Source organism: Oncorhynchus gorbuscha, linkage group LG14 (assembly GCF_021184085.1).
Source record: "Oncorhynchus gorbuscha isolate QuinsamMale2020 ecotype Even-year linkage group LG14, OgorEven_v1.0, whole genome shotgun sequence".
In the NCBI taxonomy this organism is placed as follows: domain Eukaryota; kingdom Metazoa; phylum Chordata; class Actinopteri; order Salmoniformes; family Salmonidae; genus Oncorhynchus; species Oncorhynchus gorbuscha.
In genome coordinates, this window is record NC_060186.1 from 65,191,372 (window position 1) to 65,215,770 (window position 24,399).

The 24,399-nt window shown below is 41.7% G+C and overlaps 2 protein-coding genes across 5 annotated transcripts; one reads left to right on the plus strand and one right to left on the minus strand.

Annotated features, from left to right (window-relative positions):
- Nucleotides 1-402: 402 nt before the first annotated feature.
- On the plus strand, nucleotides 403-11,728 carry LOC123995296 (ectonucleoside triphosphate diphosphohydrolase 5-like). Its single transcript, XM_046298810.1, has 13 exons — nucleotides 403-3,330; nucleotides 3,597-3,676; nucleotides 3,797-3,940; nucleotides 4,079-4,154; nucleotides 4,650-4,685; nucleotides 5,913-6,001; nucleotides 6,239-6,318; nucleotides 6,447-6,508; nucleotides 6,814-6,915; nucleotides 7,288-7,431; nucleotides 8,371-8,427; nucleotides 10,995-11,110; nucleotides 11,277-11,728. The coding sequence occupies exons 1-13, from the start codon at nucleotides 3,078-3,080 to the stop codon at nucleotides 11,358-11,360; spliced, it is 1,323 nt and encodes a 440-aa protein (XP_046154766.1). The 5' UTR covers nucleotides 403-3,077; the 3' UTR covers nucleotides 11,361-11,728.
- LOC123995295 (zinc finger protein 410-like) lies at nucleotides 11,208-23,859 on the minus strand. Of its 4 annotated transcripts, none has more exons than XM_046298807.1 (11): nucleotides 23,626-23,859; nucleotides 21,814-21,865; nucleotides 21,545-21,677; nucleotides 21,170-21,355; nucleotides 19,810-20,055; nucleotides 19,039-19,201; nucleotides 18,777-18,958; nucleotides 18,329-18,418; nucleotides 17,640-17,759; nucleotides 17,279-17,398; nucleotides 11,208-12,668 (listed from the first exon to the last, which is right to left on the minus strand). In XM_046298807.1, the coding sequence occupies exons 2-11, from the start codon at nucleotides 21,844-21,846 to the stop codon at nucleotides 12,568-12,570; spliced, it is 1,374 nt and encodes a 457-aa protein (XP_046154763.1). In that variant the 5' UTR covers nucleotides 21,847-21,865; nucleotides 23,626-23,859; the 3' UTR covers nucleotides 11,208-12,567. The 4 variants fall into 4 exon arrangements, with proteins under 4 accessions (XP_046154763.1, XP_046154764.1, XP_046154761.1 ...); XM_046298808.1 differs by lacking the exon at nucleotides 23,626-23,859 and adding an exon at nucleotides 23,227-23,331 and having other exon boundaries at nucleotides 19,834-20,055; XM_046298805.1 differs by lacking the exon at nucleotides 23,626-23,859 and adding an exon at nucleotides 23,227-23,331.
- Between the last annotated feature and the right edge of the window lie 540 nt (nucleotides 23,860-24,399).

Here is a 24,399-nt window from a genome sequence, read left to right on the forward strand (position 1 = left end):
CAATCCTATAGAAAATTTGTGGGCAGAACTGAAAATGCGTGTGTGAGCAAGGAGGCCTACAAACCTGACTCAGTTACACAAGCTCTGTCAGGAGAAATGGGCCAAATATCACCCAACTTATTGTGGGAAGCTTGTGGAAGGCTACCTGAAACGTTTGACCCAAGTTAAACAATTTAAAGGCAATGCTACCAAATACTAATTGAGTGTATGTAAACTTCTGACCCACTGTGAATGTGATGAAAGAAATAAAAGCTGAAATCATTCTCTCTACTATTAATCTGACATTTCACATTCTTAAAATAAAGTGGTGATCCTAACTGACCTAAAACAGGGAGTTTTTACTAGGATTAAATGTGAGGAATTGTGAAACTGAGTTTAAATGTATTTGGCTAAGGTGCATGTAAACTTACTACTTCAACTATAAATTTGTTTTTTTTTTGCCCCACCAAGATTCACATGTTAAAATCACCACTGACCGCAGGATTGATCTGAGCCTTGGTGTTGGAAAACCACATTAGTCAGACTTTCAGCTGTCACAGTTGCACCTCCGGACCTCACCCCTCAACTTTCGTCTACTGTTGCTTTAGCCTTTCCACTCACGTGTCCAATACCAACTACATTTACATTTACATTTAAGTCATTTAGCAGACGCTCTTATCCAGAGCGACTTACAAACTACTGGGATGTGTGTAGGAAAGGCATGTATAGGATGTTTCCTAAGTCTGAATTGGTCCCTATGTGAACAGTAAAATGGCAGAGTTTCAAACTTTTAAGATTATCTGTCCATAGACTAATCCTCACCCACAAGCAATAGCTACATAAGGGAATGCCTTAAAGCCTGGTATTTTGCTGCCTAAGAAATCCCTCTGTTTTGACAGACAGACCATTATACTTGTTGCAAAACCAAAACAATAGAAATATGCTTCTGCTGTGCTGGCACAAACATAATTACAGTGGGTTTCTCCTGAATGCATCGGACATGCTGAATATGTGTGGGCTGATTGTTCTGTTTTCTCAGCATGTTCATTCTCTGGATTGTCAGCAGGATTACCCTAATGCATGGAAAACAACAATCTACATTAGAATTATGTTTATTTGGTCAGTAGTTCGACAGAGCCATAAGGTCACTTGTGTGATCATAACATTGATGAAGTATGACAACCAGCTGTGAGTAGCTGTCGAGCTTGATAATAGCTGGATGTCAAAATGAATAATGACATCCTAAGTGAGTGAGCTAGATCGATATGTGTGTTTATGGATGGGACTACATGTGTTGCCCTAGAAGAAATGTCTATATTTTTTAAATGTACAATGACAGATTTTGTGGTTTCTTAGGAAGAAGTCATGGATTAGCTTGCTAGCAAGTTTGTCAATTGCAAGTCATGCAACGGCCTGGGTCAACTTCAGAAATGAGTTAAATAGCTATCAACTTTTGTACCCATTTGAATTCACCGAGGTAAAGACAGATTCAAGTTGGATATTCAACAGATATTCGCCTGTAGTTTTCCCTACATCCACCAACAGCAGTTAGGGACCGTCAACATAGTGACAAATAAAACATTTCAAATTTCAATAGCTCTTTAACCATTACTCCTAAAACTTTCAAAACTGCTTCTAGCTAACCCGATGGAAAAGACACACATTGCACACACTTATTTTTAGTCTATTTACATCTCGCACTATTTAAATGATTTTTAAAAGTTTTTGAATTTCAATAACTCCTTGGTCATGTGACTTACTGTTGTTCACACAGTGGGCCTACACATTGCACACCCTTTAGTCTGTCCATTTTCATCTCAGACAATTTGACATGAATTTTCAATGTTTTTCAATGTTTCTAATTTCAATAGCTCCTTGGTGATGTGACCTACTGACCTCAGACAAGGTTCAGAATGTCTACTGACTACCCTTATATATTGTACACCCTTTAGTTTGTCCATTTTCATCTCACACAATTTTTTATGAAGTTTGTAAAAATTCTAATTTCAATGGCTATTTGGTCATGTGACTTACTGACCTCAAACTACTTTCAGAATGTCCATGGACTGGCGGAGACGAGCGCCGCAAGGCATCCAGTGCGTTAACGCGACCGATCCCGGAGAAGCTGGCGAGAGCCCCGGGGAGCCCCGGGAGAGTTCTCTTTTATTTGTGACGGGTAGGGTGCCCTGGAATGGGTTCACCCTGAGAGGGGCCCAAGCACAGGAAAGCGTTGCAGTTTTGGCCGCGTCCGGTGGCCTCTCCCTGGCCCTTGAAAATCTGGGGAGAGGGTGTAAATCTCATGCTGTGCCGTACCCATATCTACAGTAGGTCTCCAAGGTGAACAGCATGTTATAACAATGTAGGTAAGGGAAATTGTCAAAAAATATCCGTCATTTCGGGATAAGGATTGGCTCTAAGGGCTGGGTCAGTCGGGCTGGGGTGCGAAGCGGGGCTGGGCTCGAGCCTTGTCTGGGGAAGGAGTCGCTCCATCGCCATCCTCTCGCCACCATGGGAAGTTTGTTGTGCGGCCCATCTCGCGTGACTTTTATTTGAGTCAAGTATCTTTACTTTTACTCAAGTAAGACAATTGGGTACTTTTTTCACCACTGACAATTGGCTACAACATAGCTAATGAATATAACACAGATTTGGTGACACTCCTGGCTCAAAAGTGAATGTAGGAACCAGGGGGAGGGGGAGTACTGTACATTTGTCTAACATAATCCTGCTAATGGAAGTGTCAAGGTGGAAGTGTGCGCTTCATCCTCCAGAGGGCTCACTTCTGATTGGTGAATGGCTAGTTAGGGTGTGGTCAAAGGGCATATAACTGCATGTTATTGCTTTGGGGCTCTTCTGTTGGTTGTTGCTTCTAGTTGTATCTTCTATCCAGTTAAATCAGGACACAGAAGCAGTGTCAATTAGGCTATCTAGCGTGCTGTTGGCTAAACTAAACTTTCCTCTACACAACTGCCTCAGTCTCCACTCTTCTATTAGTTGAGTTGACTAAGATACCCATTAGTCCATCAGGTTTAGCCTAATCTCTTGGCTTCATACCCATCAGAGGGACACTCATCTCCTGCTCCTTCGCCAGAGTGAAGATGTCTCTCCAGGCTCCGCTCCTACCTGCAGTGGTCCTGTCCCTGGTTCTGGTTGTGTTGGCTCTGACAGGGCTGTCCCATGCCCAGCTCCAGCCCAAGGCTTCTGTCCTGGATTTCTCAGCCAGCCTGGGTAACCTCCTCCCCAGCCTCAGCCGTCCGGCCAATTCCAGCCGGATCTTCTACGGGGTAATGTTTGACGCTGGCAGCACTGGGACACGCATCCATGTCTACACCTTCATACAGAAAGACCCTGGTAAGTTATGTTAACATTCTGATGCTCCCAGATGTGTTACTGTATGCAATGTTGTGGTATTGAATTGCCCATTTATTAAACTAAATTAAATATGTTTATTATTAGATCCTAGTCAATGAACATTACACTAAATGCCCATCTTCATAAAACATCATTAATGTTTGCAAATTGTAGATTAAATGCTTATTGATTCGAGTGGATTTTGTAATTTCAACTGTATATCTTTATCTGTTGACTAATGGTTAATTTGTATATTTTTCTGACAGAGGAGTTACCAGTGTTGGATAATGAGATGTTCCATTCCATCAAGCCTGGTCTGTCGGCATACGCAGACATGCCTGAAATGGTGAGTACAGCAGTGGTTGTAATTGTCGACGCAGCAAGTGATATTCTAATATTCCCAAAACACTTCAAATAGATTTGACTCAAATTCATCATCATCAACACAACCACATTATCTCGCCAGGGTGGGTACACAGTGAGGCAGCTTCTTAAGGTGGCAAAGAAGACTGTCCCACAGCTGGATTGGAAGAGAACCCCACTGGTCCTGAAAGCTACAGCAGGATTCAGGCTGCTGCCCCCAGAGAAAGCCCAGGCTCTGCTGGAACAGGTACTGGCTAAGGCACTGCTAGGTCTGATACGGGGCTAGTGTACAGCACTATTAAATCAAGTATGGCACTGCCGAAGGTGTTGACACTACATTCACTCTTTCTGTTGTCTCTCTCCATCTTCCCACTCCACCCCTCAGGTGCAGGACGTGTTTGATGAATCTCCCTTCTTCATCCCAGACGACAGCGTCAGCATAATGGATGGTACAAATGAAGGTAACGTCTCGTCTCCCAATAACCCCCCAGTAAACCTCCAGTCAAACCTATTCATCAGCACTTCGGTTGCAGGCTTCAACAGTGCTCTCCTCCTGATAGCATCAGTCACTGTTCTCCTTCTACAGCTTGCTGTGCTCTTTCTTTTTCATTGTGTTGGTTTTCCTGAGGCTATTTTACTAAATTACTGTAGATTACCCTGATCTGTTATGATGACGCTGTTGGAAAAAGAGGGTTGTTGTCGTTAGAGGCAGTGTTGGTTACATCTCAAAAACGTGTAATTATGTGGTGAATGGATTTAGTGGCTTACCAAGCCTCGTGTGGTGTCATTGTGTAATTGATTTGTCAGCATTTTCACCACGTCTCTCAAATGATAGCCCTCTCACAGATGTAAAACGAATGCTTATGCATGTCAAACAAGTTGTAAGTTAAGTGCACTAAACTGCATTGTCAGATCAGTATTAACCCCACTTCAATTGAACTTTTTTGTTCTCATAGGAATTTTGGCGTGGGTTACTGTGAACTTTTTGACAGGTGAGACTTGTAACTTCTTGTCATAGCACATATTGTAATGCATTCTTGGTTATAATCGAATTATCTAAGGGTGTAGTGTTGGCCATATGTATATACACTACCGTTCAAAAGTTTGGGGCCACTTAGAAATGTCCTTGTTTTTTGAAAGAAAAGAGCATTTTTTTGTCCATAAAAATAACATCAAATTGATCAGAAATACAGTGTAGACATTGTTAATGTTGTAAATGACTATTGTAGCCGGAAACGGCAGATTCTTCGTGGAATATCTACATAGGTGTACAGAGGCCCATTATCAGCAACCATCACTCCTGTGATCCAATGTCACGTTGTGTTAGCTAATCCAAGTTTATCATTTTAAAAGGCTAATTGATCATTAGAAAACCCTTTTGAAATTATGTTAGCACAGCTGAAAATGGTTGTGCTGATTTAAAGAAACAATAATAATCCTTCTTTAGACTAGTTGAGTATCTGGAGCATCAGCATACTGATGCTCCAGATACTCAACTAGTCTAAAGAAGGACAGTTGTATTGTATTAAATCAGCACAACCGTTTTCAGCTGTGCTAACATAATTTCAAAAGGGTTTTCTAATGATCAATTAGCCTTTTAAAATGATAAACTTGGATTAGCTAACACAACGTGACATTGTATCACAGGAGTGATGGTTGCTGATAATGGGCCTCTGTACACCTATGTAGATATTCCACGAAGAATCTGCCGTTTCCGGCTACAATAGTCATTTACAACATTAACAATATCTACACTGTATTTCTGCTCAATTTGATGTTATTTTTATGGACAAAAAAATGCTCTTTTCTTTCAAAAAACAAGGACATTTCTAAGTGACCCCAAACTTTTGAACGGCAGTGTGTGTGTGTACACACACACACACACACACACACACACACACACACACACACACACACACACACACACACACACACACACACAAAGACATCTGAAATGGCAATGGCATTTTTTCTTCTTCTCATAAACCCTGGCTCTCCAGAAGATAACCTCAACTTGTATAGCCAGAGTCGATATTGAGCAGGGTTTTATTCCTGAAAGGGACTCCTATCATCTTTCTTAGATCTCTATAGAGTGTTTCACACCTCTGGATACAGATCCTGGGCTGTACCAAATCACAAGTGTGACTGATTCCTATCTCACCGTCTTCAGAGGGAACTTGTCAATAAAGTTGATTCAAATGGGAATATATTTTTTTTAGGTCACCTGTATGCTGAGACCAGGAACACAGTGGGGATTCTAGATCTGGGGGGTGGATCAACTCAAATCACTTTTCTACCCAAATCCAAGGTTAGGGTTAATTTGTACAACCTGATTTATTTTCAATATTGTGCTTCTACACTATGTTGATACAGTGTTTATATTTGAATATGAATAATAAAATAATATATGCCATTTATCCAATGCGACTTAGTCATGCATGCATACATTTCATTTGCCAGGCACAAGATCAGTTAGACATACATGTATTTAATTTTTTCTGGAATGTTAATTACATTTGTTCACATATTTATTTTTCCTGTGCAGAAAACCATTGTAAGTTCTCCTGCTGACTACATTGCCAGATTTGACATGTTCAACTCTACATATGAACTGTACACTCACAGGTAAACATTCTATATCCACGGATGCAGAAAGTATAAACAGTCACAAGTAATTGTTCTATACAACAAACCTGTAATAGTTTGTAAAAGTACTATCCAAATAACTATTAATTGATTGCTTTGATTGACAGCTATCTGGGTAATGGACTGATGGCAGCCAGACTGGCAGCCCTAGGAGCACTGGGGGCAGAAGGTGATGGCTCGATATACTTCGATAGAAATTTAAAGGCAGTGTTCCCGCGTTAGCGGACACTGCGTTCACACACAGTAAACTCTGGGTATGTCGGCTCAATCGGAAATTACCTTTAAATTTCAATTGCGCTATAACGCTGAACTTCAGCAATACAGATTGAATCGACCCCTAACATTCATTTACATATCATCATCAGCATGTTAGAATCCCCAATTCACACACAATATAGGTTTTAGAACATGCTTTTTACTTTTCTGTTATTCATAGACCCCCATTCATCATTATTTTGTTACTTTACGCTACAGGGTTGGAGTGGAGAGTGTTCAAAAGCGCCTGTCTGCCCAAGAAGTTCAGAGAGGAGTGGAGCTTTGGAGGACTCACCTACACAGTCAGCGGGATACCTAATGGTGAGAGTCAACCAACTCACTGGATCTGCTAGAACTGCCATCAAATATGTACTGTAGTCAAACAACCTTAATAATAATATATCTGCCCTTTAGCAGACGCTTTTATCCAAAGCAACTTAGTCATGCGTGCATACATTTTACGTATGGTGTGTGTAAAATGTACCTTGGAACAGTTATTTTGGTGGCAACACAACACGTAGCATGCTGAACTTGGTACCTCTCAAAGTGTCTTACTATGCAGGGTACTAGGGTTTACCTGGGGTTTCTGTAAAGCAGTCTGTCATAAATGTGTATGAAAGTGCTATACAACTACATTGCATTGATTAAAAAACTTGAGCTCATAACAGTATCCTGTTTCGGTCCGTGTCCCAGGTTATGCAGGATACAAGCTGTGTTACCAGGAGGTGTTGAATGTAGTAAAGGGAATAGTTCACCAGCCCTATGAGTTGAAAGACACCAGTGTGTTCTATGCTTTCTCCTACTACTTTGACAGAGCCGTGGACGCAGGCCTTATTGGTGAGAACACACACACACAACTTCTACTACATCCAAGCATTGGACGCATTTGTAGCCCTGTTTATACCTGGTTCCGACATTCGTCCTTTGTCCTGATCTTGTCCACATTCTGATTGTGCCCACAATTTTAGACAGGTGTAGACGATTAAGACACATTGTGACCTGACCACCTCCGGAGGTAGTGAGGGGCTCTATGATTGTTATAATTGCACTGTCTCTACATAGGTAAAGAAAAAGGTTGCCACATTCGGGAGAATGTCAGAAGAGCCCTGTAGGGTATATATTTTATATTCTCCAATTTACTAAAGTGTAGAAAGATGGGGACAGTGAAACTATTTAAATCATCATTATCCCGCCCTCTACAAACATTGACACGTTATACCATTGATTTATGCCATCAATGTGTGTCTTAAAATAAATAAGTAATATTTTCAAATATCTGTAAAATAATTTTCATACAGAGTGGACCCGGATATCTAGTCACAATGCTGACACAGTGGACGGATAAGAGACCCATTTTACTACCATGTGTAGATGCAATGGCTTCAATGTGGGAACAATTGGAATGTGGATAAGATCAGGACAAAGGATGCATGTTAGAACCAGGTATAAACGGGGTTAGTGAGAGGACACACACACACAGTTAGTATAATGACTCCTAGAAGGAGATTCATTCCCCTCCTCCCTCGACAGGGAACAATGACTAATTTCTGAAGTAACTGACTCAGACTCAGTGGTGTGATGAGTTCTAGGTTGTTATTAGAGTGGTGTCCGTGGTCGTCGACTCGTCAGTGAGTAACATGATGAGAAAGGTTGCAGGCCCTATTAGTATGATGGAGATGTACTGTGTAGCCCTGCTCTCATTGTAATGAATGATACAGTGTAATGACAGTGTTTCTGAAGGAAAGATTAACGAACCCCGTCTTTCCACTCTTTCAGATGGGACCCAAGGAGGAATGCTGGAGGTCAGAGACTTTAAGAAGGGAGCTAAAGAGGGTGAGAACGAGTTAAGTCTGATGAGTAATGATATGCATAGCCAGAGATGGGCAAAAATGACAAAATATCATAAGGATCGATGTATCAAAATAAACAACCAAATACTTATATTTTGAAATGAAAATAAAATACATGTACAGTTGAAGTCGGGAGTTTACATACACATCAGCCTAATACAGTTTTTCACAATTATTGTAAGTAAAAATTCCCTGTCTTAGGTCAGTTAGGATTTCCACTTTATTTTAAGAATGTAAAATGTCAGAATAATAGTAGAGAATTATTTATTTCAGCTTTTTATTTTTTTCATCACATTCCCAGTGGGTCAGAAGTTTAGACACTCAATTAGTATTTGGTAGCATTGCCTGTAAATAGTTTAACTTGGGTCAAATGTTTGGGTAGCTTTCCTCAAGCTTCCCACAATAAGTTGGGTGAATTTCGGCTCATTCCTCTTGACAGCTGGCTGGTAGGCCTCCTTGCTCAGACACGCTTTTTCAGTTCTGCCCACAAATTTTCTATAGGATTGAGGTCAGGGCTTTGTGATGGCCACTCCAATACCTTGACTTTGTTGTCCTTAAGTCATTTTGCCACAACTTTGGAAGTATGTTTGGGGTCGTTGTCCATTTGGAAGATCCATTTGCAACCAAGCTTTAACTTCCTGACTGATGTCTTGAGATGTGGCTTCAATATATCCACAATTTTCCCTGCTCATGATGCCATCTATTTTGTGAAATAGCACCCCCACAACATGATGCTGCCACCCCCGTGCATCACGGATGGGATGGTGTTCTTCGGCTTGCAAGCCTCCCCCTATTTCCTCCAAACATAACGATGTTGATTATGGCAAAACAGTTCTATTTTTGTTTCATCAGACCAGAGGACATTTCCCCAAAAAGTACATTCTTTGTCCCCATGTGCAGTTGCAAACCGTAGTCTGGCTTTTTTGGAGCAGTGGCTTCTTCCTTGCTGAACGGCCTTTAGGTTATATCATTATAGGACTCATTTTACTGTGGCTACAGATACTTTTGTACCTGTTTCCTCCAGCATCTTCACAAGGTCCTTTCCTGTTGTTCTGGGATTGATTCGGTATGAAGGCTGCGTGGTCCCATGGTGTTTAAACTTGCGTACTATTGTTTGTACAGATGAACGTGGTACTTTCAGGCATTTGGAAATTACTCCCAAGGATAAACCGGACTTGTGGAGGTATACCATTTTTTTTCCTGAGGTCTTGGCTTATTTCTTTGGATTTTCCGATGATGTCAAGTAAAGAGGCACTGAGTTAGAAGGTAGGTCTTGAAATACATTCAGACACACCTCCAATTGACTCATTGATGTCAATTAGCCTATCAGAAGCTTCTAATGCCATGACATCATTTTCTGGAATTTTCCAAGCTGTTTAAAGGCACAGTCAACTTAGTGTATGTAAACTTCTGACCCACTGGAATTGTGAAACAGTGATTTATAAGTGAAATAGTCTTGTCTGTAAACAATTGTTGGAAAAATGACCTGTGTCATGCACAAAGTAGATGTCCTAACCGACTTGCCAAAACTATAGTTTGTTAACGAGAAATTTGTGGAGTGGTTGAAAAACAAGTTAATGACTCCAACCTAAGTGTATGTAAACTCCCAACTTCAACTCTATTTTGTATTTTAAAATACATAAATGCATTTGCAAGTAGCCGGCCTGAACAGCAACATTCTCAGTAACATTTTATTTTATCTACCTTAGTTGAGTGCCCTGACTGTAAGTTACTCTGGATAAGTGTCTGCTAAATGACCAAAATGTAAATACAAAAAAATTAGTAACATACCAAAATGAACTGCTTAGCACACTGTGTATTATTATTGGCCTTGTTTCATGCCGCATATAATTAGAATAATACTCTGCATGCTTTGCAATTGTTCATTTTTACATATACAATTCCATTAGGTTAATTTAGACTGACTCCTGATGCCAACTCCAGGTGAAAGGGAGCAACAAAATGGTCAACCGTTATGAAAAATGGGATATAAAAGTATTTTCTATTTTGAAAATACAAATGACAGCTCTTGAAAGTATTTTGTTACGTAGCACATTGGAGTGCAATTCAGCCCAATGTAATAATACTCAGAAGTAATTGAAATACACATTTCAAATATATGTAATAGAAATACTGTCCATAGGAATGGATTTATCATTACTGTGTAGGGTTCCCCAACTTGGCCCCCCAGGATTTCTGAGCAAAAAATAATTCAAAAACACAATGCACGCATCGCAATCTGGCAGATGAGTCCCAGCTGTGTGAATTGCCTCCCATTGAAATGAATGGACTTCTGGTAGAACGCATACATACTTGTGGGCACAAGGCTTAGGCCTTGTATAATGCCGGGAGCCGCCTGTGGATTTGTCTGCTCAAACACGGTTTCCTTCCCACACCATCAAAACAACAGCTATGCAGGTGTTGGCTAGTGCAGCTCTGATAGAATCTATCCCTTACTGTGCTATGCTTGAGAAGATGGCTTACGGGAGTCACCTCTCTTCATTTCCCTTTACTGCACTGATCTGGCAATGGATTTGTTTCTTATTCCAGTGTGTAACAAGATGTCTAAGTACCGTCCTGTCAGCCCCTTCTTGTGTATGGACATGACCTACATCACCTGTCTGCTCAAAGATGGCTTCGGCTTCAAAGAGAACACTGTACTGCAGGTGAGACCGCCAAGTCATAATGGAATAGTCCTTTTGGCAATTCAGTAACGCAAAACCACACTTTTAAAGCTAGCAACAAAGAAATGGTCAGACAAGATCTGTTAGACAGTTTTACTTAAATAAATACAAAAAGGCATGAGTGATTTGGTGTGTCTCCTTTCTCCAGCTGACTAAGAAGGTGAACAATATTGAGACAAGCTGGGCGTTAGGTGCCACGTTCAAACACTTCCAGAACCTAAAGATCCACTGAGAGACATAAGCCACAGGGTTGGGTGGGCAGGTGGGATCAGTGGTTTACATGGTGCTCAACAAGAAATGGACTGAGGAATACTTGTTTTAAACTGATAAGCCTTTGTGTCTTGTGAAATGTAATGTTTTAAAGATATGCCATATTTGCATTTTACATTTGAGATGACATTACAATTGTTACAACTATTGTTACCCAACACACATAACTGGTACTATAGTTCAGTAGGTCTGTTGTTTTCATGTGACTGGCTGCTATACTGTAGCCTTGTATTATATACACATCTCTTAAAGCACTGGGGGCTGAAACTCAACAGTTTTGTTACTGTACAAATCTGGATATTTTGATTTCAATAAAAAAATAGAAGCTGGTATGTGTGTGTGTGTGTAGAGTGTGCCATTGTTCTATGTGCAGCTGTGCCTTCATTCCAATAGCAACTTGTGAGTTTGAAACGGTTTCCTTAATGATTGGGGACTGAGTACATTTCTGTGGAGCACATTTAAATGTACATTTTCAAATAGTTTGTCAGCTATTGAGCATTGCAGAAGTTCAGCTCCATAGTGCGATTGAAATGATAATTTCCGATTGAGCCGACATGCAGCGTTCACCGTGAACGAAGTCCCAATGTGGAAACATTGCCTTGAATTTCAAATCGTGCTTTAGTGCTAAACCTCAACGATAGGAATTGATGCGAGCTCTTGATTAATATGAATTAAGCTAAAAAGCATCAGCCTTTACATTGTTTAGCAAAAGAAAGATCACTGAATTTTAGCCTTATCTGCACCCAGGCAAGCTTACAGAGTTGATTTAGTATGTTGTTTAACAATGACAAACATATTAATATAGTATACCTGTCTTTATTTCTTTGGAAAGTCACCTGATAATTCCTTATATTTATAAACTACAGAAAAAGTTGTCTGTCTGTACAAGTCCTAGAACATTTTACAGTCTTCTCATAAAACCCTCAGCAGCTAATTACATATCTACAGGGCTAAATCTGATCTTTTTTTCCCCACTAAATGGTCTTTTGACCAATCACATAATTTCAGATCTTATCTGATTGGTCAAAAGACCAATTAGTGAAAAAAAATATCTGAATTGGGCTGCCTGTCTTAAAGCAGCCACGGTGAAGGATGCAGAGAGTACATGTAGAATTCTGCCTCAAATTACTTTCCTGAAGTGTGAACAGAGATTTGCACAACAGCCTTGACTACAGCAAAGCCACGACATCCTCTGCGTACGTGTGGCTTGTCGTTGTCATGGTGACCATGTCATGGGGTTGAGAGAGAACGACCACGGAGTCTGCCGAGCCTAAAACGAAGGGAAGAAGAAATGAGTTAGACGAGACAGAAGGCACAGGGGGGTAATTAAATAACATGGCCATAGTTAGGCTATATATCCCCCCGTGGTTTTGGACGATGCCCTTGGTTTGAGTCCTGAAAAATATAACACCATCGCTAACTGTTAAAGGGATCTGGCAAATAAACAGTTTTTATACTTATGCAGAGTCAGACGAGCTCATGGATACAATTTGTATGTCTCTGCATCCAGTATGAAGGAAGTTCAGTTCTACACAGCTAATGGTAGACTTCCAGTCATAGCTCTAATGCTAGTTATTATTAGCGCGCAAGCTAACTTCCATCATACTAGACAAACATATAAATGGTATCCACGAGTTCATCTAAATCCACGTAGGTGGAAAAAACAGATTTCCAGAATCTGGCACTATCCCTTTAAAAAATGTATTTCAGTTACAGTAAACAATGCTTGAAATACACTACATTGCATTGCACATGTGGTTTTATACATTCGATATACCATGGGATCATGCTTTTTGATGAGGTAGGAATATATACGCCCATATGAAAATAAAAAACTTAAACATGGCTTGTGTTTAATATTAGCCTGTTTTATTATAATTTTTTCTAAGGTAGATCAATTAAATACAAAGGTTAGGTAGGCAGTTTACTGTAGAGGGAAATTGCAATGTCTCTACATAGGTGAAGAAAGGTTACCACATTTGGTAGAATTTGTCAGGAGAACCCCATAGAATATTCCCTATCTTCTGAAATGTAAGATCTCTTTAGTCCACACAAAATCAGAAGGAGAGGGCGACTTCCACATAAGTAAATTCAACCTTCTTGCCAAACTCACAAAGGCTACACAGTTAGATATGTATTTTGGTAGTCTTATAGTATCAAGTAATACCCCAAATAATGTTATGGAAGTAGGAGCAAAATGCACTTGTAATAGTTTAGATGTGGTATCAAATATGACAGACCAATAGCTATGCAGAGGAGAAGAACAGGAACAAGACATATGTATTAATGAAGCAGGCGCTTGCCGACACCTGTCGCTGACAAGGTCCACATCAGGATTGATGTTAGAAAGCCTGATTTTTTAAATTACATTTTTATTTCACCTTTACTTAACCATGTAGGCTAGTTGAGAACAAGTTCTCATTTACAACTGCGTCCTGGCCAAGAATAAAGCAAAGCAGTTCGACACATACAACAACACAGAGTTACACATGGAATAAACAAACAGTCAATAATACAGTAGAAAAAATTCTATATACAGTGTGTGCAAATGAGGTAAGATAAGGGAGGTAAGGCAATAAATAGGCCATTGTGGCAAAGTAATTACAATATACCAGTTAAACACTGGAGTGATTGACATGCAGAAGATGAATGTGCAAGTGGAGATACTGGGGTGCAAAGGAGCAAGGAAAATAAATACAGTATGGGGATGAGGTAGTTGGGTGGGCTATATTACAGATGGGCTATGTACAGGTGCAGTGATCTGTGAGCTGCTCTGACAGCTGGTGCTTAAATCTAGTGAGGGAGATATGAGTCTCCAGCTTCAGTGATTTTTCCAGTTCATTCCAGTCAATGGCAGCAGAGAACTGGAGGAAAGTCTGCTAAAGGAGGAATTGGCTTTGGGGGTGACGAGTGAGATATACCTGCTGGAGCACGTGCTACGGGTGGGTGCTGCTATGGTGACCAGTGAGCTGAGATAAGGCGGGGCTTTACCTAGCAGAGACTTGTAGATGACCTGGAGCCAGTGGGTTTGGCGATGAGTATGACGCGAGGGCCAACCAACGAGCGAGTACAGGTCGCAATGATGGGTAGTATATGGGGCTTTGGTGACAAAACGGATGGCACTGTGATAGACGACCTCCGAATTTGTTGAGTAGTGTTGGAGGCTATTTTGTAAATTACATCGCCAAAGTCGAGGATCGGTAGGATGGTCAGTTTTACAAGGGTATGTTAGGCAGCATGAGTGATGGATACTTTGTTCCCAAAGGAAATTCAATATTTAATTTTGGATTGGATATGCTTCAGGCATATTGAGCAGGGCTAGAGGCTCTACAATGAAATAAAACAATAATCACTAAGCAGAACAGTAATGGACAAGGCATATTGACATTAGGGAGAGGCATGCGTAGCCAAGTAATCATAAGGGTCCAGTGAATGATTGGGCTGGCTGGAGACACGGCGATTCAGACAGCTAGCAGAACGGGGATAGCAAGCTAGCAGAAGGGCCTTAGAGGGTAGTCGCAACGGAGGAAAGTCTGTTTTAGCCTCATCGTGCGGATCCGTCGATAGACCAGTCATGATGGATAAGCAGGGCTTCGTATGGTAAAAGGGGCCCAGGCCGATTGGCAAAATAGATTGTGGCACGAGAAATTGGCCGGTGGACCTATTAGCTAACAGTCCGATATGCTCTAGACAGCTAGCGGGCCGCGGCTAGCAGGCTAGCAGATGGGCATTCAGGGGACGTCGCGACGTAGGAGCCAGTTGAGTAACCCCCTCGAGCAGATAACGTCGGTAGTCCAGTCGTGAAGAATTGGCGGGGTTCCGTACCCCGTACCGGCAGTAAAAGGGGTCCAGGAGGGAGTGGCTGATGGGAGATGGGCCTAGCATGGGCTAGCTCCAGGTTAATTGGTGCTTGCTTCGGGACAAAGTTTAGTCCAGTGAGAGCAGTGTAGGATGTTGCATTGGATCAAACCATGTTTGGCACAAATAGAAGAGGAGTGGACACAGTGCAGAATATCTTCCCTTGTGTCATCAGTAAACTCAAACTTTATGTTCCCATAAAGTTTTAATAGCTGCGAATGGAGGATTGTGAAGAGAGTAAATTTGATCATAGCTATAAGAAATAATACCTTTTATTGTTGGGGATGGTTTGAAAAATGCATCACATGCGCCAAATACAACAGTGAAATGCTTGTTTACAAGCCATAACCAACAAAGCAGTTAATAAAGAAAAATACCTAAAAAAATAAGAAATAAAGTAACAAATTATTAAAGAGCAGCAGTAAAATAGCAATAGTGAGGCTATATAAAGGGGGTACCAGTACAGAGTCAATGTGCGGGGCACCGGTTAGTAGAGGTAATTGAGGTGATATATACACATGTGGGTAGAGTTATTAAAGTAACTTATGCATAGATAATAACAAGAGAGTAGCAGCAGTGTAAACGAAGAGAGGAAATGCAAGTAGTCTGGGTAGCAATTTGATTAGATGTTCAGTGGTCTTAGGGCTTTTCTAAGGTATGAAAAAGGTAGCCCCACTCCACTCTATCAAAAGCTTTCTCAGCATCTAGCGAGATTAGAATATCTGGGAGCTTTGAGATAGAAGGATTTTACATAACATTAAAGAGTCATCTGATATGAGAAAGAATGTTTATTTTTTTAAATAAAACCTGCTTGGTCAGAGGAAATAACAGATGGTAAGACCGACTCCAAATGCATAGCTAATAGTTTAGCCAAGAGCTTAACATCTACATTGAGCAGTACGATTGGGCGACAGGACACGCAGGAGAGAGGGTCTTTATTCATTTTCAATATAATTGAAATGGAGGCCTGTTTTAAGGATAGAGGGAGAGAGACTGATTTAAAGGATTCAATAAACATTCATCAAGAGCGGGGCTAATTTATCCAGAAACTCTTATAAAATTATATTGGGTATCCATCTGATCCAGGACATTTACCACCTTTAATTACAATCTTCCATGGTAATAGGTTCCTCCAATTGAAGCTTGGAGACTGAATCAATTGTTTCAAAACTAGTGTATGATTTTACTTGACCACTAATGTAGGCCTTAAAAGTCTCCCACAGAACAGATGCTGAAATGTCGGGGTGTTGTCATTAGCTATAAAAACATCACATCTGAGCAGTCAGGAAGTTAAAAAACTTTCAGACAGCAAGCGCGTATTAAAACTCAGTCCCACCACCAACTGGCTCAGTCCCAACACCAACTGGCTCAGTCCCAACACCAACTGGCTCAGTCCCAACACCAACTGGCTCAGTCCCAACACCAACTGGCTCAGTCCCAACACCAACTGGCTCAGTCCCAACACCAACTGATAGCTATAAAGTCAGAGGGGCGTGATCAGATATGACAATGGAATTGTATGAGCGTACAGAGGAAAGAAGTCTGTTGTCAATGCGGGTATAAGTGTGATGGACATGCCCTACTTGTTGGATTGAAAAAACGGCAGCTGTCGTACGGCAAACTCTTTAAGAAAAGTTTGGATCACCTTAGCAGACTTAGGCTTTGCTACGGCCTACTTTAGAAATCCTCCATTCAGCAATTCACTGCCATTATTACCGTTCGGAAGAGCAACGAGATATGAAACTATATCAACAATACTTAGTAAGGCGAAATTAAACAATGAATGAAACTATGCTCTAAAATTAAATAAAGGTTGTTGCAGGAGCATCGGGAAATGTGTGGTACCTCATTCGTGTCCCCAGAAATCCCCACACTATCCCTTTAAGAGTATTGGGATTGGACTGTGTTAAGCATTCAACGGTAAAGTCTTACACCAGTTGATTAGGCGCATTTGACAAATAAATGTGATTTATTGGGGTTTTGCATTTGTGAAACGTTTTGTATGACTGTGTGTGTGACTACCTTGTTCTCGCAGCATGGCGTGGTGTAGGTTCATGGGCTCCACCCCCGTAGTCATGGTGACCATAGTGTCGTCAGGTGACCCGTCAGCCTCCAGCAAACTGCTGTGTGTCAGAGCCTCGCCTGTCAATCACACAGAGGTGCCATACTGTTCATTACAGAGGTGTGTGTGTGTGTTATATCGAACATTCCAAATGGAATACAACGAGCCGGTTATACATAGACACACACAGGTAAACTCCAAGGCTACGGCTGAATTATATGTAGTGTGTTGGGTTGGAATTGGAAGAAAAGCCTGCACGCCCTGTAATGCTTGTAACCAGGGTTGGTGACCATTGCCGTAATTTGTGTGTGTCTGTGCTACCTGTTTCTCTGCCCTCGTTTCCCAGCACCTCCTCTCCGTGTCTCTTCCTCATGTGGACGTTCCTGCTGCCGCTCTGAGAGAACGTCTTTCCACAGACACCACACTGGTGGGGTTTCTCTCCTAGAACACATTCATACACAGGGACACTTATCACTGTCTCCAATGGCACCATATTCCCTATAAAGTGCACTACTTTTGAGCACAAGGCCATTGGGCTCTGATCAAAAACAAAAAAAAAGTGCACTATATAGGGAATAGGGTACCATTTGAGATGCAGCCAGTGACACAGACTGAAGCTAAAGTTATCTAACTGACTTACCACAATTACATTTTTGAAATGTGCTCGTGCACGGTAGGAACTCGACTTCCACATATTCAGTTGTTAAAATACCGGTAGTTAACAAAGCAACCTAGCTGTTGTCATTTCACTATGTATAGAATGAAAAGCTGAAACTGTGTTTAAATGCTAGTACAGGGGTGGGCAACCCGTTTCCTGGAGTGCCACAGGCACCACACCTGACCAACTGAGCTAATTGATCATTTCAGTGATTGCCTAAATTCAACACACCTGGTCTTCCAGGTCTGTTAAATCAAAAGTGCCTGCGGCCCTCCAGGACCAAGGTCGCCTACCCCTATGCTAGTAGGTCAATTCAGATTTATGAACCTATCTGTGGGTGTGGTGTTCTCACCTGAGTGTACGAGCATGTGTTTGCGTAGACTGGAGTACTCTGCAAAGGAACGACCACAGCCACCTGCTTCACACAAGAAAGGCTTCTCACCTATAGACAACACACACACCAATTAAAGATCACACGCTAGAAGGCACATATTAAGGCTTCTCACCTATAGACAACACACACACCAATTAAAGATCACACGCTAGAAGGTACATATTAAGGCTTCTCACCTATAGACAACACACATGAATCATAACACTTTCTCACAGAGCAAGCATTATACCACTCTCCTACACTAAGCACATATCTTTCCACAGCACTGAAAACAGCTGAAACATATGAAAGACATTCACTTTACTTCTATGCTGTACTACAGGATACAGAGCAGACTAAAACAGATGTCGCTCCGGTTTATGTGCTCTACTGCTGTGTACCTCTAAGTGTGTGTCACTGTCCCCACCTGTGTGTGTGCGTTTGTGGTTCTTGAGGTTTCCTGCGGTGGTGAACTTCTTGCCACAGTTCTTCTCCTTGCAGAAAAAAGGCTTGTCTCCGTTGTGAGTTCTCATGTGGACCTGAAGACGCTGCAGCACGTAGAAACTTTTCCCACAGCCCTCCGCCCCACACCGGAACATACGGTCGTTCCTGACACACACACACACACACACACACATTAACATTTGAGGTGATATTTGAGTGTGTGTGTGTGTGTGGTGTGTGTGTACCTGTGTGTTTTGAGGTGGTATTTGAGGTGAGCAGGCCAAGTGAAGGTTCTATAGCAGCCCTCAAAGGAGCAGCGGAGGTTCTGTTTAGAAGAAAGCGTACGATTGGTCCTCGTCGGCTGCTCTCTCTTCACACCCTCCAACGGGAAGCTGGGCAGGTGGTCACCTAGGCAACAGAAACAGAGAGGGAATGTGATATCATAAACAGAAGTCTTCCTGTTATATAGTCAGTATCAGCTAAATGTCACACCTGCTCTTCAGTCAGTGATCCGTTGGTGGCAATGAACTACCATTAGAGTCAATTTACCCACCCCCATTAAAGCCAATTTACCCACCCCCATTAAAGCCAATTTACCCACCCCCATTAAAGCCAATTTACCCACCCCCATTAAAGCCAATTTACCCACCCCCATTAAAGCCAATTTACCCACCCCCCATTAAAGCCAATTTACCCACCCCCATTAAAGCCAATTTACCCACCCCCCATTAAAGCCAATTTACCCACCCCCATTAAAGCCAATTTACCCACCCCCATTAAAGCCAATTTACCCACCCCCATTAAAGCCAATTTACCCACCCCCATTAAAGCCAATTTACCCACCCCCATTAAAGCCAATTTACCCACCCCCCATTAAAGCCAATTTACCCACCCCCCCCCCATAAAGCCAATTTACCCACCCCCATTAAAGCCAATTTACCCACCCCCATTAAAGTCAATTTACACACACCCATTAAAGCCAATTTACCTACACCCATTAAAGTCAATTTACCCACACCCATTAAAGTCAGTGACATTACTGTTACTGCCATTCCCAGCCCTGGCATCCTGGCTAGCCTTGGCATCTTTAGCCAGTTGTGCACGCGTTGCTGCGATGAGGCTGTCGTGTGCCAACTCCTGTACCCGCAGGTACCAGGGGGTAGTGCCATCCACACAACAGTCCCCAGACAAGATCACCTCCTCTTCCTCCTCCTCTGTCCCATCTGCTGAAAAGATTAGTGGCTCAGAGGAGGCTGCCAGGCCTGGAGAGAGAGGGAGAAAGGGAGGAGAGGGATGGAGAGAACGGGGGGGGGGAGAGACAGAAAATTAGAGGTGAAGGGAGAGGGAGACAAGGAGGGAGAGAGTTTGTCAGGGCGTGATTAAGTGTCATTGTCACATGTTATCTCAGCCCTAAAATGTAAAGAAAAAAACGTCATAAGACAATAAATTGGATAATTTGCCCGGCAGAGACAGAGTCTGCCACAGAGTGTGCAGAGGAGATGAGATGATAACCCTTGTCGTGTATTTGCAAAGCTGCTTTGTCACACCACAGTACAGATAACGGTTGACTAAAGAATTCATTTCAATACATATATTCACATTACAGCACAATAATCAGGCATGCCCTGAAGGAAAGGGGGCTGTCTGTGTAGAAATATAATTGATAGAACTGTTAAGTGTTACATAACAGTGCCTTCAGAAAGTATTCACACTCCATGACATTTTCTACATTTTGTTGTATTACAGGCTGAATTTAAAATGAATGAAAATTAGATTTTTGGTCACTGGCCTACACACAATACCCCATAATGTCAAAGTGAAATTATTTTTTACAAATGAATTGAGAAAAAAGAAACCTGCACATTGCTCTTGCTAGCATCACTGCTCTTTATTAAGCTGTATGTATCGGCCTCATGGCCTTCACCAGAGCTTTAAAAAAAATAAAGGCCTTGAGGCCGACACAAAGCTTATTAAAGAGCAGTGATACTAGCAAGTGCAGTGTGCAGGTTTCTTTTTCTCTTGTGTTATTACACTGTTACCATGCACGTGCAACAAAGACACCTCAGATGTGCAAGTGCCTTTTGAATTTGTCTAATTAGCTGTAATCACTGCCAAAGGTGTGTCTACAAAGTATTGAGGGGTGTGAATAGTTATGTAAATGAGATAGCTTTCACCTGGATTCACCTGGTCAGTTTAAGATCCCCTATTGATGTCACTTGTTAAATCCACTTCAATCAGTGTACTTTTTAACTGTGCATTGTTGGGAATGGGCTCGTAAGTAAGCAATTCACTGTAAAGTCTACACCTTTTGTATTCGGCGCATGGGATCAATAACACTGTATTTAATATGGTTGCTTGGGCCCTGCGTCTCCGTACCTTTGGCGAGGTTGAGGAGGACGTAGGAGCTGCTCTCTGACCGCTGCAGGTCATGGAGGACAGGAGATGGGCTGGGGGGGGTGTGAGGGCTGCGGGGATGGGGGTGCACCTCCATGGGGCTCTGCTCTGCTCCCCCAAACTCTGACAGGGACAGAGACCTCGCTGACACATGACTGAGACCACCCTCTGGGGAACCAATCACAGATTACATTAGTGGAGTAATTAGTTGGCTAGAGAACCAATGAGAGAGTAGGTTCTAAGAGAGATTTAGTCCAAGTAGCAATATATAATCTGAAAAACACAAGGTTATTGTATGGCAGATTGTCTATGATGATTTCCAGTCATTGTCTGTGATGATTGCTGGATCTGTATGACCTGTCAGGGCCAGCTGTGTGCACAGGGAGCTATCTGCAGGGGCCAGCAGAGGAAGGCAGGTGTGTTTGGGATCAGAGTCCTCCAGACTCTGCCCCAGGGGGATGGAAGCGTTCTGGACAAACTGAACCAGCAGCTGCAGAAGCAGAGGAAGCAAGATAATTCATCAAACAGTTCTGTAGCTAAGGGTGGATCTGTATGTGCAAATGGAAGACCACAAATACATACTACTATGTATTAGTGTCGGCAGGTGAACAATGTGGAGCGCTTACCTCGGGTTTGGAGTCAAGCTCATCTGAAAGCATGGATTACGCCTTGAGAGATCTGTAGGGATGAATCACACTTTCCATTACTGAGCAAAATTAGCTGTTAACTGAGATATCCTAGTAGAGTGGGGGTGAGAATAATCATAAGCATCCTGTGCTTCCTATTCATTAACTCATAGTCAACCTAAATGGACTAGCTAACTGTATAACTTCTTTTGCACACCAATATCTCTACCTGTACATGACCATCTGATCATTTATCACTCCAGTGTTAATCTGCAAAATTGTATTATTCGCCTACCTCCTCATGCCTTTTGCACACATTGTATATAGACTGCCCATTTTGTTCTACTGTGTTATTGACTTGTTAATTGTTTATTCCATGTGTAACTCTGTGTTGTCTGTTCACACTGCTTTGCTTTATCTTGGCCAGGTCGCAGTTGCAAATGAGAACTTGTTCTCAACTAGCCTACCTGGTTAAATAAAGGTGAAATAAATAAAAATAAATAAATAAAAATAACTTGTTGAAACTAACAACCAACATTTCAACAAAACAATAAGTGCATACTAGATACGAAGTTTATTAAGTAACAACTGAGCTGTTAGCCCGTTAGCTCAGTGTTAATCACGCAACAAGCTTCGCATAGTTGCAGGTATCTCTGTAAATTACCGAGTTAGCTGGCTAACTTGTACAGCCTCTAGCCATGTTTAAATGTTTAACTAATGCAGCATCAATAAAGATGGCCGCCTAGCTAGCAAGACAACACCACTGTTCTGTCCAAAAAGGGTGGGTATAATGTGTTACGTTCCAACAGGAATCTGTTACAAAACGTCGTCAATAAAAAGGTTGCCAACAAACAACGCATACAAAGTTTTATAGCGGCATAATAAGATACCAGGTAACTGTAGGGAGTGGGCTATTTAATTACGTTTTTCACTAAACACGTTTATTCCAAAGAATGTCTGTCCTCACTCTGGTAGCTTATGGACAAACATTAAGAATAAGTTGCGTGGTGAGTTGATGCCTGTTCGGCAGCTAGTTAGCTAGGTGAATTAATCATGCTACTTTGTAATAGTTGTTTGCTGGCTACCTTGTACTTTACAAAGTTTTGGGAACAGATTCCTGTTGGAACGTTCCACAAATTATACCCCTACAAAAATGAACAAACGTCACCAGCTACAACAGAGTACCTTGTTACTGCATTCATTCCCATCTCAGCTAAAAAGGTCGATTGAAAACTGTGGCTAGTTTAGATAGCAGGCAAGTTTGTTGTTAGCGTTTGATTTGTTGTCGTTAATAGCATGTTAGCTTCTTATGCCAAAACAAAGCTTCTCAACAGTCAGTATATGTCACACATATACACTTTAGTCAAACTACTAAGATAAATTACTTACGAAATATTAATTTATACGCTTTACCTTGTTTTCTTATTTGTACATAGAAATTTGGTAGACCCCAGTTCTACGGGAATACTTGAGGGACAAAACGAGTACTTCCGGGTTTCGTTGCTAAAATATAAACGCAAAGCCTTTTGATTACTGACATCTGCTGGTTCTTGTGTGGTAACATCAGCTGTTATAAATATTGTAGCTACTATACTCTCCCTTCGTCAGTAGGGGTCGGTATAATTATCCATTTCCAGAGAATAGTACGTGCTAAATGTGTTCGTCTGCTTTCTATTTTACTCTTTGTAATGCTCGAGTTTTTGCATAGTATCCACCGAGAAATACATTATTTCTAACAAAATACAACTAAATCAATAAAAAAAAGATTAGGTTTCGAGTTCTTGCTATGGCTGCACTGCAGCGGCTACTCACAGGCGCTATCCCACTACTGGATGGCACGGAGGCTTTGACCTGCTTCGTTTCCGACCTGGGCCGGTGCACCCCTCCTTAAGCGACCTGGTGGCCCCGGGCTCCCCCAGGAGCACCATATCGATACCGAACTTAGTGTGGACACCCGCTCGACATAGCACGCTACAGCCCAGAACTCCTCAGCTCACTCGATCCGCCAACCTCAGCCTCCCAGTGACTTGGATTACAGGCACGCGCCAACGCACCCGGCGAGAGATTCAGTTGCAAAAACAGATTATAAAGGGTATGTGGCCTCATTTCGAATGAAGTTTGGGCTACAAGTCCTTTTATTTGCAATGTCAATGGGAACAACTAAAAAGAGATGCTGACTAGCTAGTAAGAAATAAAGAAATAAAATAAAGTGGAGCCTACAGGAAAAACCACACTTGTAACTGACAATGAGTTTGAAATGTATTTTTTTTAAACATTCTTTTAGAAAAAGCAGTGTGCTCATTTTAATTCTGCTTAGGCAGACTCTGATCCTGGCAACCTCAACCTTCCTTTCTCTCACCAGATACTTCTGATCTCCAACACAATGGGTACCCCTACAGTTAACAAACACAACTCTTTCCACCGATACTACACATTCCTCTGTCTCATGCCCTCCTGCACATCTAGGAATCTCCCTCCTACACACTTCTGCAACATGAACATAAGCTTGGCACCTAAAACACTTTAATGGGTTTGGTACAAAAGGTCTCACGGGATAACTGACACACCTAACTTGACTTTGTCTGG

Coding starts and splice junctions, on each gene's coding strand:
- LOC123995296 (XM_046298810.1), top strand. CDS start 3,078: ATGTCTCTCCAGGCTCCGCTCCTACCTGCAGTGGTCCTGTCCCTGGTT. Junction 6,002..6,238: donor CTTTTCTACCCAAATCCAAG/GTTAGGGTTAAT, acceptor TTTCCTGTGCAG/AAAACCATTGTAAGTTCTCC. Junction 8,428..10,994: donor TAAGAAGGGAGCTAAAGAGG/GTGAGAACGAGT, acceptor TTCTTATTCCAG/TGTGTAACAAGATGTCTAAG.
- LOC123995295 (XM_046298807.1), bottom strand. CDS start 21,846: ATGCTTTCAGATGAGCTTGACTCCAAACCCGAG. Junction 18,419..18,776: donor CCACAAACGCACACACACAG/GTGGGGACAGTG, acceptor TGTTGTCTATAG/GTGAGAAGCCTTTCTTGTGT. Junction 17,760..18,328: donor ACACATGCTCGTACACTCAG/GTGAGAACACCA, acceptor AATGTGTTCTAG/GAGAGAAACCCCACCAGTGT.